We start from the raw sequence: 19,334 nt of genomic DNA, 5'->3' as shown, positions 1-19,334 counted from the left end.
CCTCTGCAGGGAGTCGGGAGAGAGGCGGGGAGCTGGGAGGGGCGTAGAAATCCCGGCCGCCAGAGGACTGCAGGTGTCGGGCGGAGTTGGTGTAGGTGGGCTCCGCGAGCCGAGCGCTGGGAGGGGAAGGGGTTGGGGCGGGCCCGCGAGCTTGCGGGGAGAAAGGGAGGCGGGGCTCCGAGCCTGAGAGGCTGTCCTTAGACAGCTCTTCTCATGCCGGGCAGTTTGCTGCATCTGGGGGAGCTCACTGGAGAATCTCCAACAGCGGAGCGGGCCTTCAACTACCGTAAGTACCTGCAAATGAGCGCATAGTCCAGTGGCCGAAGATTAAATACCGGCCGCCAGATCCTAAACAAAACCCCGGAATAGTCTCCTTGCTGTTATTAATTGCCTTAAATCAACTGCTCTCCCTCTGTCCCCCCAACCCTCATCCCTCCCTGTCTCCGCCGTCCCTCCCCGGTTCCCAGCCTCGCCTCGCTGACAATCTCTGGGCACTGGAGATGTCTGTGCTCCTCCTCCTCACTCTTACCTCCAAACCCTCAGCGGAGCTAGTACCCGGCACCCCGCCGAACCCAACCCCTTTGATTCCTGGAGCCCTCAAAGCAATGCTGGGAGCGAGCCATTAGACGTTTCTGTATGACACCCCGAAAGCACTGCGGCGCTGCCTAAGGGTGGGGAAAGTGCTTGAGGTGGAGTAAAAGGGGGGGGGTGAAAAGACAAGAGGGTGCAAGTTGGGGGGGAGGGTGAAAGGCCAAAATGGGCGTGGCCAATTAACCTGTAGCCTGTGGCTTTTCCCCAGGTTCCCTGGACACAAGATTCCTGCTTTGCGATGTGTATAAGTGGATAGTTGCCTTAGTGATTGGGGAGGGGTCAGCTCCGCCGAGAAGCCCAGTTTCCCTGGTGCCACTCAAGCCCTCAGGAGCCAAAGATCCTGATTTAGGGGTCCAAATAGCAAGACTAGAATTTCAGATGGCATTTCCTGGGCAGAATCCCCAGGTGAAACCCTTTTCTTGGCGTAGAACATGATTTTACCCATAAATCCTACCCAGAGCCTCAGGGGGAGAAAGTAACAGGGCAGCACCTGAGCATGGGCCTGGGCCTGGCGGGGAAAGGAGTGGCGCAAGGGCCGGAGCGCTGAGACGGGAAGAGCACCCGTAGGGTCCTACACCAGTTCGATGCCCCCTTTGAGAAGAAGAAGAAGAGCCACCTTTTGTGGAAATATTCAGTACGTGCGTGGCACTGCACATTTATTATCTCTGATCCCACACGACAATGCTAGGTAGAGATTCTTCTCCAACTTTGCAGATAAGAAAAGTTCAGAGAAGATAATGTGAGCACCCTTCAGTGCAGAGTGAGAGATGCAGAAGGGGACTGTGCATCCTTGGCTCTCTGACTGGCCATCTGCTTCCTAGAGTCCAGGAATCTGAATCTTCACCTTTCCCTGCTTCTGCACCCCTAACTAACTAGAGCAAGTTAGAGGCTGTCGGCTTAAGATCAGTTTGGGGAATCAAAATTCCTGGACCCCTCAAAGCTATGCAGGGGGTCACTCCTTAGACATTTCTGTATGTCACCTCAAAAATACTGAGGGTGGGGGTCTTTGTGTTACAGAAGCCACCTCTACCCCGCTCCATGGAGACGGGATTGAATAGCTGGAGTCAGCCAGAACCTCAGAGTTGATGGATAAGAGTTCGAATGAGTTTGTGTGGTGGAAATATACCCTGCCTTGGCACACAGCTGCCCTGGGCATTGGGAAGGGGGAAAGACAGGGAAGAAAGCAGAAAGGGTCTACTTAGGTACATGCAGGGCTTGTGGGCAATACTGATTTGGGGGGGAATGAGAAGACCTCATAGGAACTCAAAATTCTTTTGTCATGTGCCCTGAAGTTCAAACAAGTCTTTTTTTCCTTAGGGGTAGCAAGCAAAAGTACTGACCAATTATGGGCAACCAATAAATCATTTACTCCTTGTATCAATTAACTCAAGTCGCTTGGTTTTTCCCACACCTTTTTGAGATGGGGCTTTTGAGCTTTGGGGAGGGGGTTGAGGGATAGTAATGAGAGTAATATTGGATCTGAAACATTTCACAGAGGAGGAGGCCTGGGTGGGACAAGAGGGAAGGGTGAGGGAGCGTGAAGGAGGGGCAAAGGCTGCTTCTGGAAGTTCACATGTTGGTTTTAGAGCATAAACCTTGGAGTTCAATGTGGCTGTGAACTTTAGCTGATGTTTACTATTATTTGACTTTGGGCTAATCATGCATCCTCCCTAAGGCTCGGTTTCTTAATCAGCAGAATGGGCATGGTAGGAACACCTCCTTTGCTAGGCTGTTGAAGGATGCAGAAGAAGTGCATATCTGAGCAAAGGATCTGATCATCTCAGCCCTATGTGAACCCCACCTCCCTCAAGCCCTGGGCTTCCTGCTGGCCTGGATTAGGTCACCCTCTACAATCCCAAGATCCCAGGGTCAAACACAGGTTACAACAAATGTGACATCTTAGATCCCAGCAAAGACCTTGGGTGCTGAGAGCGGGGTGTGAGGGATGGGGAGAGGAGAGGAAGTAGGGGGTGAACTTGTAATTCCCTGTTCACCTGTGAACATGGAATTGTCAAGTGCAGTTTAAGGATCTAAACTAATCTTTAAGGAGAAGAACAGGCCCCCTGAGTGAAAACACTTCTGCTTTTAGATTTCACCACCTGCTGAGGGACAAAGCCCTGCAAGACTCAAAGCACACAGTGGACACCAGAGGCCCCGTGACCCTGGACAAGCCAGGGGAGGGGGCCGCCATGCTGCGTTCATTCGCCCTCTTGCTTTTTTGCATTCGTGAGTATAAGCAATGGGTGGGGGACGAGGGACCCTGTCATAAGTACCCTATGAGTAAGTCCCGGTGCGGGGAGAAGAGAGTTCTGAGACTTGAGGGTGGGTGGAGACAACGAGGAGGCCTTCCTCACCATGATCTCTCTTTGCAGAGCTGAGTCTGGGGGAGACATCAGTAGGTGAGTCCTACCGCCTCAGGTATCTTTCTTTCTAAGGGCTCCGCGATATTGGTCTGCCCCCATGGCCCTGGAGGCAGGGCATTGACACCCCAAAGATCTTTCCCTGGGATCAGACCCCTCACTTCATGATGTGGTTTCCCACAGAATAGTAAAGAGCTTTTTCTCAGATGGAAAGGAAACCATATTTGCACATTATACCCCAAAGCACGGGGATGACTTGAACAGATATCCTGGGGCTCTCCCCCCCTCCCCTCCGTGTGCACGCCCCCCCCCCCCCACACACACACTCAGAATCTCCTCTTCCCAAAGGAAGACAAAAAGGGTAAATCCAGTTGAATTTTAAGGGACAGGAGTGGGGGCACAAGATGGGAAGGAGGGGGGTGGACGGCTCACATCTTTGTGATTTTGGGCCACGACAGGAATGCAGGCTCAGCCGGAGCTGTGGATAGAAAGCAACTTCCCCCAGGCCCCTTGGCAGAACATCACGCTTTGGTGCAAAAGTCCCTCTGGGATGTCAAGCAAGTTCCTGCTGCTGAAGGATAAGACACAGATGACCTGGATCCGTCCTTCCTACAAGACCTTCCAAGTTTCGTTCCCCATAGGTGCCCTGACTAAGTCCAATGCCGGTCTCTACAGATGCCGCTACTGGAGAGAGACGGGCTGGTCAGAGGCCAGTAAAGTTCTAGAGTTGGAGGCACCAGGTAAGAAGACAGAGGTAGCTATTCAAGAATAAGCTTTAGCTTCTTAGGGTTAAAACTTGCCTTCCAAGAGCAGCCATTTGTTTACCTCAAATGCATGCATGAATACATGGGAGCACCCACCATTTGCAACTAAGAGAGCTTACTTTCTATGGGCAATGTGCAGTGAGGACACAGGCTCTAGGAGAGATCAAGAGGGCAACACAGGGGCTTTCACACCAGAGATGGGGTGTGAAAGGTGGCAAATAAGGATGACGCAGCTCTCCACTGCTGCTTCCCGAGCAACGTTATCCTTGCTGTACCTGAATCCCAATTCATTATCTCCTTCCAGGCCAGCTGCCCAAGCCCATCTTCTGGATCCAGGATGAGAGCTCCCCTCTTCCTGGGTGTAATGTTAATATCCTCTGCCATGGTTGGCTGCAGGATTTGGTATTCATGCTGTTCAAAGAGGGATATGCAGAGCCCGTGGATTACCAAGTACCAACCGGGACAGTGGCCATATTCTCCATTGCCAACATGACACCTGAGAGCGAGGGAGTTTACATGTGCCGCACTCATATCCAGATGCTCCCCACCCTGTGGTCAGAGCCTAGCAACCCCCTGAAGCTGATTGTGGCGGGTGGGTGTGGCTATGGCTGCTGGGGCCTGATGATCACAGTCCCCGGGATCATGGTGGGATGAGCCAGGGTTTCTGGCTTTACTTCCGCCAGCCATTTCCTAGGCCCTGCATGACCCATGAGTTCCAGTCATTTGACATTTCACTGAGATGCAAATTAGCATCTCGATGCTTATGGCAGATGCGTGGGAGCCCATCACGCAGTGAGTGAGCCCTGCCCGATGTCCAGCAGCTTCAGTTCATCACTTTTGTTGTTCTCTACTTGTTGAATATCATGCATGCGTTCAATTCACTCAGCCTATATTTATTGAGCACCTCATATGTGCCAGGCACTGCCACTGCTCTTAACACTGGTTTTAAAATTTTTACGTGTATTTTATTCTTTCGGTGATTATTATTTTAAGTGTGGAAGATGGAACAAATTGTTAGTGGTGGTGATAAAACAAATGACAAAGAAAGCAAGAGTTCATATTTTAGAAATGTCTTTCTATATGATTTTAGTTCTGCATCTATAGATCCGGTAAGGCAGCACCAAGCTTTAGACACATCAGAAGGCTCTCTAAAACGTCCATGTGCCAGACACACACCTCTGCCCCAGCTCCCTCACCCCATGGTCTGGATGCTTCTAGATACATTTGGCAACATAGGCTTTAGTTCCTACATCAAGCTAAATAGGCTTGGGAAAGCTGTGGTGCTACACAAAATACTCTGGTCTTAGAAGCAGTAATCCTGGTTTCCACTTCCCCCTCTGACACTGCCTTCCTGTGTGATCTTGAGCAAGTCACTTCACCTCTCTGTGCTTGGTTTCCCCCAGTCTAACATGGGATAACTCTATCTATCCAACCTACTGTATGATGCCTTTCTGTGCCTCAGTTTTCTGATTTGCAAAATTGATATAATGATAATGCCTACCTCACAGGGTTGTTGTGAGGATTTGCTAAAATATATGTACAGTGCCTGGCATATACGTTCTCAATAAATGGTAGATATTAATTTTATTAGTATAGCTTTTTATTGAGAATCAAAGAACAAAGGACTGTCTGTTGAACTGTGTGTATGGATGTTTGTTGTACGAATGTCCTTCCAGCATACACACGCACAAACATGCTTCCACACTTTCACTGGTATCTGCCACTGGACCATGAACTTTTGATCAAGAGGAACCATGTTTTTACTTGTATATCTCCATATTTAAATGATTTCCCAGACATCCTTTATGCTCAGTGAGCATATGATGGAGCTAGTACTTCTGATAATGAATAGTTGGGTCTATCTGGGTTTGGGGTAGACAGAAAGGAGTGATGTGGGAGTGAGGTTTGCCCTTTACTCTGTGGTACAATCTCCTTGGGGGAAACAACATTTACTTTGTGGTACGGTCTCCTTGGGGGAACAACACATGGAAACGAGCGTGTGGCCCCATTATCAGAGATTTCCCCGGGGTGCAGGCTTACTGCCCAAACCCTCCTTATTGACTTTTTCCAATCTATTGAGGGAAGTAAGTTCTTATGTAGGCTGATATGTTCAAAAGCCCTCCTTAATGCTGCAGAAATACATGTCGTACAAGGATGGAATCAGAGTTATTTTCAGAAGTTTGGTTTCTTGGGTGGTTGGAAGAACTATATTTGGCATTTTGGGGAATTACAGACAGCTATTTCACTGATACATACCCGTACACACCGTTAGAGCTCAGTGAAGCTGAGAGAGTCTAGTAAGAGGGCAGGGACATAAGAACTTAGCCTTGGCTCCCTTCTCTAGGCAGCAGAGATTCAAGAAGGGAGAGGGAACAGAGGATAAACTTCAGCTACCACTTCCTGTGGAAAGAAAACAGGAAAATAAAACCAGAAGATAATAGGGAAGAATCATCCTACCTCTAATTTGAGATCTCTTCCCTTTTTAGAACTCTATCCTAAACCAACTCTAACAGTTTACCCTGGGCCCATCATGGCACCCGGAGAAAGCCTGAATCTCAGGTGCCAAGGGCCAATCTATGGAATGAACTTTATTTTAATAAGATTTGAAGACTTGGAGAAGTCCCTTTACCTCAAGAGGCCAATAAAAAATGAAGTATATTTCTTCTTCTGGGTTTTGAAATTCCACAATGCTGGACATTACCCCTGTTTTTACTGTGATGGGTCATACGGGGCTTCACTGCTTAGTGATATCCTGAAAATCTGGGTAACTGGTAAGAGAGGGGGATGCCATGGGGTGCATATTAGGGAATAAGGATATACAGCTCGCTCTGGGTCCCCTGGACAATCTAATATTGCAAGTGGGGAAGGGAACAGAATTTGTACCGCTGGGTTTAACATGGTGTTTCCCAAGGGTCGCCTGGAAGAAGAGGAGGAACAAATGCTAAGGAGTGGGAGGGGGAAGTCAGACTACTAGCTCTTTGTATTTTGGGTCTTGTCCTAGACACTTTCCAGGAGACCTGGCTACTTGCTCAGCCCAGTCCTGTGGTCCAAATGGGTCAGAACATGAGCGTGTGGTGTGGAGGGCCAATGGATGATGTGGGAACTACACTCCATAAAAAAGAAGACATCGATGATAAGGAGTCATTCTTCTTCAGCAATGTGACCTGCAGGGATGCTGGTATCTGTAGTTGCCGCTGTCTCCTCTCCTGGAAGACCTCCATCAGGATGACATCACACAAGACTGTGGAGTTTGTGGTTTTAGGCAAGTGCTAACAACTGTAGTTGTCTGTTTTTATTATTACAGTGTTCTAAGAAGGAGCTAGTGGTCCTGTTCCCTCTTGAAGTAATGAGTCAAGGAAAGTCCATGCTAGGAGAGCAGTGGAGAATTTTCTAGAAAGACATTAGGTACCTTCTCTCCCAGGATTATTACTAAAGCTTTGCTGCCCAGCATGGCTCAGACCTATTGTGACTCCTGAAAATTTATTTTCCTTAAGATCAGGGGAAACTTAGAGGTATGAGGTCTTCCAGATTGAAGGCTGTTAGGGCACCAAAGAATGTGACAAGGGGTTCTAATGCAGTCAATTCTGAAGCCACTGCTATAGTGAACTGGAAAGGGAGAGCAGCCCAAATAAGGAGCTGAGAAACATTTGTGGGGGGGAAAGAGGTACTCAGTTCAAGGTCACTACTAACTCTGCTCTCTGCATTAGTTGTAGATAAGCCCCCCAAGCCCTCTAGATGTACCTGGCCTGGCAAAATGTTCAAGCTAGGAAAGGCCATCCTGCTTCCGTGCCGAGTGCCTCTTCCAATACTTGAATTTCCTCTGCAATGGGGAGAAAGAACAACATTCCAGAAGTTCTCAGTGAAAGGAGACTTCGTCATCAGTAAAGTTGAAGGGAAAAGCACAGGGACCTACAGCTGCAGCTGTCGCGTACAGTCACACCCTGACATCTGGTCACACCACTGTGAGCCTCTGAAGCTGTTGCGACCAGCAGGTGAGAGGAAAACTCTTCTTAAGGACACTCCTGCATAGCTTTAGCTTCGATGTCCCTGGGATTCCTAAGCAATGGCCAGAAAGATATGGAGTGGGGAGTCAGGGCTTGAAAGCCAGGCCCCTTGGGCTTGGGGACCCTTCAGGTATAGGCGCCTCACACTCACTGAAAGGCAGTGAGCAGCATACTTCCAAGACGCTCATTCTCTGTGGAAAAGGCTGCTTCTGCCTCATCTTCCTTCACTCTTAGTAACCAGCCACTCCCTCCCCACCCCAACCCCCATGAATGTGTTCCTTTGCCCCTGCTTCTTCTGGTCTTCTCTGGCCACAGGGTTGCTCACCTGGAATTACGTTCTGAATGAAGCCATCAGGTTGTCCTTAATCATCCAGCTTGTTGCCCTGCTCTCGGTGGTATTGTGGATAAGGTGGAAGTGTCGGAGACTCAGAATCAGGTAACTTTTCTGTTCCTCAATCTAGCTGAGTTGGGGCTGTCCAGAAATTCAGGGGTGGGTAATACTCCATTTGAGACAAGTCACAGGGACACACCCTTTGCATCCCCCACCCTCCGGGCTTAGCAGACAAGACTTCTCATCCCACCCATTTCTTTTTCACCGCACAGAGGGATCAGCACTCAAGCTGGAGAAACTCTATTCTCTGAGGGTGAAGAAATAGTCAGAACTTCATTCACTGATACCCCCAGGAAGGTGGCTAAATCGCCCCACAAATCACGCTGCCCCTCAGAGATGATTGATATCACCCACATGAATTTGGTCTGAATGTTTCTTCTTGTACAAAGACACGCTACCCTGTCTTCTGGATTATTATCCAACTCCCATCCCAGTTTTTCACCCTGTACCCCAACTCTCAGAGACTAGGGAGCCCCATGGTCTATCCTCATTGCCAAAGAGCCAGTTTCTCTGCCACTTTGGCTTCCAAGCGCCTGCGCACAGCAGTCTGAGGATATACTCTTGACCTGGATGGGCATGTGATGAAGCCATGGATGGGACCAGGGAAGCAGACTCCTGCTGACTCACAAAATGCAGTGGCAAGCCTAACAGGGCCTCCCACCATTTCCTTCCATCTTTTTCTAGCCACTGGCCCGTTTTCCCTTTCCCTCCATGGCCATGCTCAGGTGATTCTATTTGAAAATGAGGGAGAAAATGGCAGCTTCTGCCCTGATGGGGGCCTTAGGGTCTGAATACCTTGTTTGCTTCTCCTGCCCTCTGTTCCTGGCTGTACCCACCCCCACTGTGATCATAAGCCTTTGTGTGTGTGGGCATATTCAATACACAATGGACGAGGACTATGATTGTGTGTGTGTGTGTGTGTGTTTGTGTTTTGCACCAGGACCTGAGGGGCAGAACACTTGGGTAACAGAAGGGAGCTACCTAAGCCTTCCACAAAAAACACCACCCTTTGAATTTTCAAAAAATTGCCATGGGAGTCAAGTTCTATTTGTCTGCAGAATCTATTCCTAGTCCCACCCACACTGGGGTCATCTCCAAGCCAGAAATTAGGGGGGAAATATAGTTTCAAGTGGCCCACCCTAGTCCAGAACCACTGCATCAGAGAAGGAGCTCAGAAACCAGAGTTCAGAGAATGCAGCTTGGAACGCACGTTCTCTGGACCAGGAAGGAGGGTCAGTGTTTTCTAAGTATAGAGTGGAAATGGATTTTGGCTTAATATCATCTAATTCCTCAGGATGCAAAATCCAAAGCTGCTGCACATTTGTAGTAATAATCTGGGTGGCAATAGGGAGAGCCCACTCTCTGACAAGCGCAGCTCAGCACTGACAACCCTCTGGTAATGCACCTCTGCTGCCAAGGCAACCCTCCCATAACAAAGGCAGGTGAGGCGGGTAGGTCTGAGGACCAATACTGCCATAATAAAAACTGCTTCCAAACTTAAACTTGATGACAGAGAAACAGTCAAGATTTCTCCCTCCACCCCCACATCTACCACCCAGAGCTGCCGATCACACTGAACTCCAGGGGTTCTGAGAGCTGGAGGTACAAAAGCATTTTCGTATCTGACGTCTCAATTCCAGCAACAGCCTAATCAGGGGCCATGGGGAGCTGACATATGATATAGACTGGGGAGGGGGAGGGGCAGGGCACGCAGGTCATGAGAGAGCAAGAGGTCTGTAGGTGGTGAGGCCCTCAAAAAGAAAAGTCATCGATGTCAGAAAAGATTATATCCCATTATCCTGGCCATATCCAGTCCCCATTGGGTGGTGAGTAAGCCAATGACATAAATTGCCGCCCCCTTCTCTCCGCCCTCCCCCTAATCCCAGCAACTCCTCTCTTCTCTTTTCTGGTCTCGCTAGAGAAGCCTGGTTGCTGGGCACAGCTCAAGGGGTCACCATGCTCTTCATAGTCACAGCCCTGCTCTGCTGTGGTGAGTGCAAGGGGGTGGGGAAGGGGCCTGGGCAGGAGCCCGGGGAGAGGAGACACAGCCCTGGCAGCAATTTCTTTTGCAGGACTGTGCAGTGGGGTATTGACAGAAGAGACTGGTGAGTTTTTCCTGCTCCAGACTGGGACATTCCTCCCTGGAGATCCGAAATAACTACAGAGTGTCAGTGTCAGTGGCCAGGGAGTGACTGGTTGGGAGGGAAGGACAGCCAGGAAGGGGCACTTGCTGGAACTGCTAGCAAAATTCAGCCTCCAACTCTGCTTTTCTGGCTGTAAAATCCAACCCCCCCCCCCAACCCCAGCTTTTGCACTTTTCTGAAGCTTAGCTGAGACACCCGCTTCCTCTCTCCCCAGCACCTGCGGAAGAAAAGAAATAGTTTGGATTTGAGTTGAAAGGGGAGGTGGGCTGCGCACTATGGGTAGGGGGTTCAAGGACAAGGGAAGGGGGAGGGGGAAGGAGGAAGAAGGATGGTTTCATTAACTCTGCTGTTTCTAGAAATAATCATGCCAACCCCTAAGCCTGAGCTGTGGGCAGAGACCAACTTCCCTCTGGCCCCGTGGAAGAACTTAACCCTCTGGTGCAGAAGCCCGTCTGGCTCAACTAAGGAGTTTGTGTTACTGAAGGACGGGACGGGGTGGATCGCCACTCGGCCGGCCTCAGAGCAGGTTCGGGCTGCCTTCCCGCTTGGCGCCCTGACCCAGAGCCACACCGGGAGTTACCACTGCCATTCATGGGAGGAGATGGCTGTGTCGGAACCCAGCGAGGCACTTGAACTGGTGGGGACAGGTAAGAAAAGGCAGAGGGTCCTCCCGGAGTGATCTCCAGGGCCCCCTGGGACTCCGCCACTCTTCCTGGGCTTGCGAGAATGCACAAAGGCCTGGAGCCCCCGGGGTTCCTACTGCCTGAGGGAGAGAGGGGGTGCGGGTGGGGGAGGGGAGGGGAGCGAGCGAGAGGATACTGACAAGGAAAGCCAAAGGCCAGTCCAGAATGGATTTCTTTCTTTCTTTTTTTTTTTTTTTTTTTGCTGACAAAGCTACTGCAAGGGACCCATCTGGGCACCTCCAAACTTCACACTCCTTTTCCACCCTATCGTGTTTTCCAGACATCCTCCCCAAACCTGTCATTTCTGCTTCTCCCCCAATTCGGGGTCGGGAGCTGCAGATCCGGTGCAAAGGATGGCTGGCAGGCTTGGGGTTTGCTCTGTATAAGGAGGGGGTGCGGGAACCCGTCCAGCAACTTGGTGCTGTCGGGAGAGAAGCCTTCTTTACGATCCAAAGAATGGAGGATAAAGACGAAGGCAATTACAGCTGCCGCACTCACACGGAAACAAGCCCCTTCCAGTGGTCTGCGCCCAGCGAGCCCCTGCAGCTGCTCATAAAAGGTAGAGCTGAAAAGCATGTGAGAGGGAGGCCTGGCAGGCAGCACTCGGGGTCAGACACTCCTCTCCTCTCAGCAAACTTTGCTGCTGGTCCTAGGAGCTTGTGTCCAATCTTAGAGCCAGGCAGGCGTGGCGCTGGGAGTGCCAGGGCCTCTGGCTGCACGATATTAATAGCCATAATCGTTATTAATAGCTGGGCATTGTGGAGGGTGATTTAATTTTTCTAATTATTTTCATATCAATTATCTCATTTAGTTATAGAACAAATACTCACTCGAGGGAGGCGGAACAGGTACCTTTTCCCCTTCCTGTCCAAACGGGCCACAGTGCTCTTTAGCCAGCCTCCGCTGCCAACCTGGCCACCCTGAGGGTTCCCTGGAGGAGGTGAGGGGTGGGGGCGGGGGTCCCTGTGTGAAAAGTTCACCTGTAAAGTGGATTTAAAGATTCGCCTTTGAGTTTCTAAATTCGCCTGCTTCTGAAGGAAATCGTATGGAAAGCAAAGTAGCTCCTAGAACCAAAGTTGGCTCTCGCCTCTGCTTTTTTCCCCCTCTTAGTTTGGATTTGTCTTGTGCTTGGTTTTTTGCCTCTTAGAAATGTACCCCAAGCCCTTCTTCAAGACATGGGCCAGCCCTGTGGTCACTCCTGGCGCTCGAGTGACTTTCAATTGCTCCACTCCCCACCAGCACATGAGCTTTATTCTTTACAAGGATGGAAGCGAAGTCGCGTCCAGTGACAGGTCCTGGGCAAGCCCCGGCGCCAGCGCGGCCCACTTTCTGATCATTTCGGCTGGCATTGGAGATGGAGGGAATTACAGCTGTCGCTACTACGATTTTGCCATCTGGTCCGAGCCCAGCGACCCTGTGGAGCTCGTGGTCACAGGTCAGGAGGGGGAGAAGCCAGGTAGAGGTTACAGACCCCGGGACAGAGGGCGGAGGGGTGTCAGCTGGAGGGAAGAAGTGTTCCTTTCTAAGCAACGAGGGGAATGTGCTTAGGCTAGTGCCCGGCAGGCACGTCGGCAACAGGCCCCGGGAGGCAGCTGCTGATATTATCATTATTACATGGAGCAGAGACAAAGGGCAGGGCGCGGGCAGGGAATTCATTTCTGGGAAGAAAAGTGAGGGTGAGGGGGTGTCCGATCCCCACAGCCATGCTCACCTCACCTGTTTCTGAAATCCTTTTGTGGCTTGGCCTTGAGTTTTAGGTTCAGTGTCCACTTTTTCTTTAGCTCAGCTGGCAGAGATTGGTGGGTTGGATGGCCCTCAGAGACAAGACCTGGAAAGGGCAGCGATAGACTGTGTAGCCATTACAAATGATAGTTTCCAAAGGCTGCTTCATATCACCGGAAAACGTTCACAAATAAAGTTAAGTGAAAAATACGCACAATTGTGCATGTGGCAGGAGTCCAATTATGTAACTAGTTACAGCTATGAGGTCATGAGTATGTATACAAATAACAATTGGGAAAGAGATACAAAAACGTGATTATTTTTGAATGGCAAAATTGTAATTTCTTCATTGGGTTTATTCTGCATTTAAAAATTGTCAACATAAACATGTATGTTTCTGACAATAACATTTAAAAAAGCAAAGTACAGGGCGTGGGGGACAGGCTTCTTTCATGTTGTGGTCTCTTCAATTTCAGAATTCTACCCCAAACCCACTCTCCTGGCACAGCCCGGTCCTGTGGTGCTTCCTGGGAAGAACGTGACCCTGCGCTGTCAAGGGCCTTTCCAGGGCATGAGGTTCGCCCTCTTGCAGGAGGGAATCAAGGTTCCCTTACAGTTCCAGAGCGCCCCGGGAAGCTCAGTTGACTTCCTGCTGCACGCTGCTGGAGTAGAGGATTCTGGGAACTACAGCTGTGTCTACTATGAGACAACCATGTCAAATCGGGGATCACATCTGAGCATGCCCATTATGATCTGGGTGACAGGTGAGGACAGACAAGACAGAGGAGTGGGGTAGACTGTCCTGGAGTAGGGGTTTGGGCGGGGATTCCCTCTCGGGAACGACTGGACACAAAGAAAGACAAAGGCCTCGCTCGGTGAGTGATGTCTCCCTACTTGCACTTTACATCTGTGGTCTCTTCCTAGACACATTCCCCAAGCCGTGGTTGTTTGCTGAACCCAGTTCCGTGGTCCCGATGGGGCAGAATGTTACTCTGTGGTGCCAAGGGCCAGTCCACGGAGTAGGGTACATTCTGCACAAGGAAAAAGAAGCCACTTCACTGCAGCTCTGGGGATCCACTAGTAATGACGGCTCTTTCTCCATCACCAATATATCTGGTGCTAGCATCGGGCGTTACAGCTGTTGCTACCACCCTGACTGGACCAGCCCTATCAAGATACAGCGTAGCAACACTCTGGAACTCATAGTCACAGGTGAGGGGAAGGTGCTCTGGTGGGCATGGCAGTGCAGAAAGGAGGGACTAGACTGGTGCATGGGAGCCGGTTTCCGAAGAGCTCCAGTAAAGGCAAGCAGCGGTCTTTCTCCTTCGCGAACAGAGACTCCGGGTAATACACTGGAAAGCGGTCCCCTCTCTCTGACTAGGAGTTAATTTCTTTCAGGTTTGCTCCCCAAACCCAGCCTATTAGCCCAGCCTGGTCCCATGGTGGCCCCCGGAGAAAACATGACTCTTCAGTGTCAAGGGGAACTGCCAGACTCAACGTTTGTCCTGTTGAAGGAGGGTACTCAGGAACCCTTAGAGCAACAGCGGCCAGGAGGGTACAGGGCTGACTTCTGGATGCCCGCGCTGAGAGGCGAAGACTCTGGCATCTATAGCTGTGTTTACTACTTGGATTCTGCTCCCTTTGCAGCCTCCAATCACAGTGACTCCCTGGAGATCTGGGTGACTGGTAAGGCCCCGGAGGACTCAGAGTCTACATTTTATACTTTTTCAGTCTCTAGTCATCAATGGGAGAAAAAGTGGTGTTCAGGGTGACTTCTAACTCTACCTCCTGGTTGGTTCCAGATAAGCCCCCTAAACCCTCCCTGTCGGCCTGGCCCAACACCGTGTTCAAACTGGGGAAGGACATCACCCTGCAGTGCCGAGGACCCCTGCCGGGAGTTGAGTTTGTCCTGGAGCATGAAGGAGAAGCAGCACCTCAGCAGTTCTCAGAGGACGGAGATTTTGTCATCAACAACGTAGAGGGAAAGGGCATTGGAAACTACAGCTGCAGCTACCGCCTGCAGGCCTACCCTGATATCTGGTCGGAGCCCAGTGAGCCTCTGGAGTTGGTGGGGGCAGCAGGTGAGAGGACAATCCCTCTATGGTCCTGGAATGACTCACTTGGGATCCCAGGGACAGTCCCCACGGGGACAGCCCAGATATGGAGGGGGGACCCCTTTGGAGTGAGACCGCAAGTTTGGTCATCTTTCTCCTAACGATGGGGGTGGGAGGGGCCTCAGACTCACTCAGAGATAGCCAATAGGATACTGTCAAAGTCTCCCACCTCGCAAAAGGGAAGGCTGCTTCTGCCTCAGCCTAAGCACTGCCACCGAGCACCCTCTCTATGGCCTCAAGACATGATCCCCAAGTGAACCCTGGAGGAGGCCAGATGAGGGGGCAACAGGAGGCTGAGGGGAATGTCTATGTGCCCACCTTGAAGGCACTGTCAGCGGCTCTCTTTCACCACAGGACCTGCTGCTCAGGAGTGCACTGTGGGTAACATTGTCCGAAGTAGCCTGATCGTGGTAGTTGTCGTAGCCTTGGGTGTGGTGCTGGCCATAGAGTGGAAGAAGTGGCCCCGCCTGCGCACCAGGTAAAGTGTTTCATGTCACCCTCTCTCTGTGAGCCCAGGGCTGCTGGAAAATCCATCCTCTAGATGTTCCTCTAGCATCCTGAACATTCAGTGCAACCTGTTTTCAGGTTCACGGTTCTGCACCTGCCCTTAGCTATGTCTTTTTCTTTACACAGGGGCTCAGAGACAGATGGAAGAGACCAGACCATAGCCCTTGAAGATTGTAACCAAGAAGGAGAACCAAGCACCAACACCAACTCTCCCTCATCAATCTCTCAGGGTACCTCGGTGGAACTGCCAGTCCCAATATAATAATCTCCTTTACAAGAGCTTTCCTCTCTCTTTACCCTCAGAAACCTGCAACCCCGACTGGTTACCCTGGGAGTTAGCCCCATCTACTGTTCCTTGGCCGCTAATCACCTGAGCTGGGTCAAGGCGATTCTGAGAGTTGAAAGCTCTACCAGGGTGAGATGTTTCCTGAAGCAAGATTCCCTGCCCCTGTAACTCCTCACTGTACTGATTTACTGGTGCATGAAATTCTATTAAAAATGTATTCTTCTGAATAAAGAGAGTATTCACTATTAAATTGCAGAACTATAGCAGTGGTTTTCCATTGGTCTCTTGTCCACTTACAACTTAGCAGAAAAAGTGTATTAGAGCTGACCTCCACTGCACAGTGCTGTTTGTGCTGTTGTGCAGAAACAGTGTGGGGTGGGCCACAGAAGAAAGCTCCGGAACTACACTTTCGAATTTTTGACAGATGGTTACCAAACTGAATGTCCTATTGTCCTCCAATCCCATTATTGAAAGAATGGATGAATGAATCAAGAAATGAATGAATGACAATGTACTCCTCAAGTTGATCCTAAGGAGGGCAAACACCAAAGTTACATCCTTTTCACCAAGTTATTTCTAGGTCTGTAGTGTGCCTGCTTTATATATCAGGATTGGTTCTCTGCTGAACTTTGAAGTTGCCAAAGTGTGCATTGTGGCCCTCATCTAACAATCACAGCGTGATTATTATAAGCACAGGCTACAATAAACATTCACTCTTAAAAGTGAATGATTGATAAAAGCTAGATACTTTGCCCCTCCCTAGAGATAGCCCTGTTTTCCCAAAAGAATGGGCCTCTGGTGAGTGAGTGAATAAGACCGGGAGTCTGTTTAGAGTAGGGATTTCCTAGTGTCTCCTCCCCACAAGGAGGCTGGCTTGCATTCCCAGCTCTTTTTTTTAAAGATATATATATGTATATATATATATATATATGTATATATATATATATACATATATATATATATGACCTGGGGTACAGGCCAGAGGTGTGGGGGGTGAGCGGATTCACCAGAGACAGAGTGGGGAGCAGAACAGGCAGACTGACTGAAATACACTGCTGAGGGGAGCAGCGGGCGAGTCAGGAGAGGTCTGCTGCACCATGTCAGTAACTACCTGACTGGGAATTAAACTTGTGCCGCAGTGGCTGCAGACAGCTTGGACAGCTTCATTGGTTGCGTCTTAACCCCTTGCACCATCAGGGAAGCCCGCATTCCCAGCTCTTGACCTCTCTCTGGGGATCAGCACACTATTGCCCCTTGGGTTGGAATTTAGTACATGTTACAGGGGTCGTTTGTGGGAGGGAGGTTTGCTTAGTTCCTTGAACCTATTCAAGACCTCAGAAGCAGTCACCTACATGTACTAGAGGAGGTCAAGCCTAACCCTAAAGTTCTTTACCTTCCAGCACTGTTCAATCTAAGCTAAAGTATTCAAAAGAGCAATGTATGAGGGTACCAGCATAGTGAGTTACTTATCCCTGGTTACAATAAAGTTTAAAAAGCAGCTTCTATATTCTTACATTCGGAAGCTTATTTATCCAGTATCTTAATGAAAAAAAAAGTGCATCCCATTTCCCTTAATCCTTGCAGAATGAAACACTCTGAGTGCTATAGGCTAATTTGTATTAAGCCCTTTGGTATGTAGAAGTACAAAGTCTCACTCGACTTCTATTTGATGAGATTTTATTAGTTGCATATTCTAATTTCTTATAGTGTTTCTAAAAATTGCATTTCAAAAATGCTTTTACATTTGAATTTAGCAAAGCCTAATTGTTGCTTTCTGCTGAAAACCACTCACTGCCTTCAAACCCTCCATACCTAACCCTCAATCAAGTTGAACATTTGAACACTGGAGGGAGGCCTGTCCTTGGTCTTTTGTTTTAGGGTAAAAGTCCTTTGATGAGGTCTGATTTTGTTTTCTAGTCACTGGGTGTTCCAGGGTAGATTGTCAAGGCTAGTGTTAGTTAGCAAGTTATGCAAGTTAGCAAAGGTAAGTGGATTCCTCTAGCTGTTCACCAAGGGAAAGCGAAATGGTAAGAAAAGAACAGAGGGCAAGAACTGAAATTCAGAGAATCCTCTGAGTTACAAAATAAGGGGAAAATGAGGTAAACATGACAGGAAAAGAATCCTGTGAAGATGAGACATTGAACCTGAGGTCTCCTATGCCAAACAGATTCAGCCAGGGTTATTCATACAATCAGAGAAAAATTTGCTAAACCTTTCAACAAGAAACAAATAGTGAAAAATATTGTGACACTGGACTGTTAGTTGGTTTTCTAAAAACACTCACATATACCATTCTTTCACTTAGGGAACCAAGTTCTACATGTTTTAGAAGGGAAAAAATAGTTGTCAATTAACTGCGAAATACTTAAAGACAAAGAGTGGCTTTGGGATTTAACTTTCCTCCTCGCTGTCAGAGCTATCTCAATGAATTAAATGTCTATTTATAATGCAGAATTCGTCACAAACTATCTCAATGAATTAAATATCTATTTATAATGCAAACGTAGCTTGTTGCTGACAGTGCTCCACATGGTATGTTTTTTCAACCTGGTTGCCATGGGAATCAGTCCCTTTACCCCTGGCTGGCCTCTAATCATCAGCCCAGCATCAGGTAATTTCTGGGAAATGGAATCTCAATGAGGGTGGAATGGAACTTTGAAAGGAGCCTTTGTCTCTGGGACTCCAGTAAGAGGGGCCAAGGTCTTCTCCCAGTTCTGAAAAACAAATGTAAATTACTGCTGATCCTTGGGGGCTCTCTCACACCTTGAATTCCACCATCTCACAGCTGCACAGATTGGCAAAATTGTGTGGTCTAATTTCCCAACTGGTGCAGAATCTCCGTTATAGCAGGGCTGGAAGACAGATACCACAGTCAATTTCCGTACACCTCCAGAAATGGGGAGCTCACCCCTTCATGAGACAACCCGAGAATTTCAAATTGTTTCATCCATCCCATACTTGCCTGTGTGTATTCCCTTCATAATCATTGATTCTAGTTCTGACTTAAGTTGCAACCCAGATGAAATCTCTTACACGTAATAGCTCTAAAACTTTTACAAGATGTGAGTTATCCTTTCTGAGTCCCCAAGATCTTGCTGAGTGGAGCCACTTTCGCAAATCCATCTAGGTGTAGTTAATTTTCTACTACCCAGGCTTTGGAGAAGACAATGCTCATGCCTACCCAATTCTTGCTATATTCAACCAGAACAGTTCTTTTATATATTTCATATATCTATCATTAAATAGAAGGATAATATAGAATATTAGACAATGACAAATGATGTAGTGAAAACAAAGCAGAGAAAGGAGGTGGAGAGATTTGTATTTTGTGGGGAGTTGTTGCGATTTGAAAGAGGTGGCTGAGAAGACCTCACTGACGACTTAATGATTTGAAGCAAGTGAAGGAGTAAATCATGCAGATGTGTAGGCAAAGAGGGTTCTGGTGAGGGAGAACAGCGCGTGCAATAGACCTGAGACAGGAGAATGCCTCCTGGTTGGAGGAAATGTGATTAGACTGCAGTGACTGGAACAGTATTAGCCAGGGGGAGAGCAGAAGGAGGTGAGGTTAGAGACGTCATATAATAGGAATCCTGTCAAGGGTCTGTGAGACCACTGATTTACACTATGAGTGAATGGAAATCCACCGAAGTCTTTTTTTTTTAAGATTTATTTTTATTTATTTATACAAGCACTGGGTATAGTCAGAAGCGCGGGAGGGTGAGAGAATTCACCAGAGCCAGAGTGGGGAGCAGGCAGACTGAAGTACAC

General features: G+C 48.9%; 1 protein-coding gene across 1 annotated transcript; it reads left to right on the top strand.

The window, feature by feature from the left end:
• Positions 1–213: 213 nt before the first annotated feature.
• IGSF1 (immunoglobulin superfamily member 1) lies at positions 214–15,542 on the top strand (the record flags this gene model as incomplete). The annotated part of the gene is made up of 20 exons (XM_084259005.1): positions 214–290; positions 2,681–2,817; positions 2,964–2,990; positions 3,410–3,691; positions 4,020–4,307; positions 6,202–6,486; positions 6,717–6,977; positions 7,429–7,707; positions 8,035–8,155; positions 10,030–10,100; positions 10,183–10,215; positions 10,611–10,901; positions 11,218–11,496; positions 12,085–12,372; positions 13,136–13,423; positions 13,584–13,871; positions 14,058–14,345; positions 14,462–14,740; positions 15,128–15,251; positions 15,407–15,542. 20 exons carry the CDS (start codon positions 214–216, stop codon positions 15,540–15,542), a joined length of 4,122 nt encoding a protein of 1,373 aa, XP_084115131.1.
• Between the last annotated feature and the right edge of the window lie 3,792 nt (positions 15,543–19,334).

This window comes from Talpa europaea, assembly GCF_964194135.1.
Source record: "Talpa europaea genome assembly, chromosome: X".
Taxonomy (NCBI): domain Eukaryota; kingdom Metazoa; phylum Chordata; class Mammalia; order Eulipotyphla; family Talpidae; genus Talpa; species Talpa europaea.
This window is presented reverse-complemented; position numbering and strand designations above follow the sequence as displayed.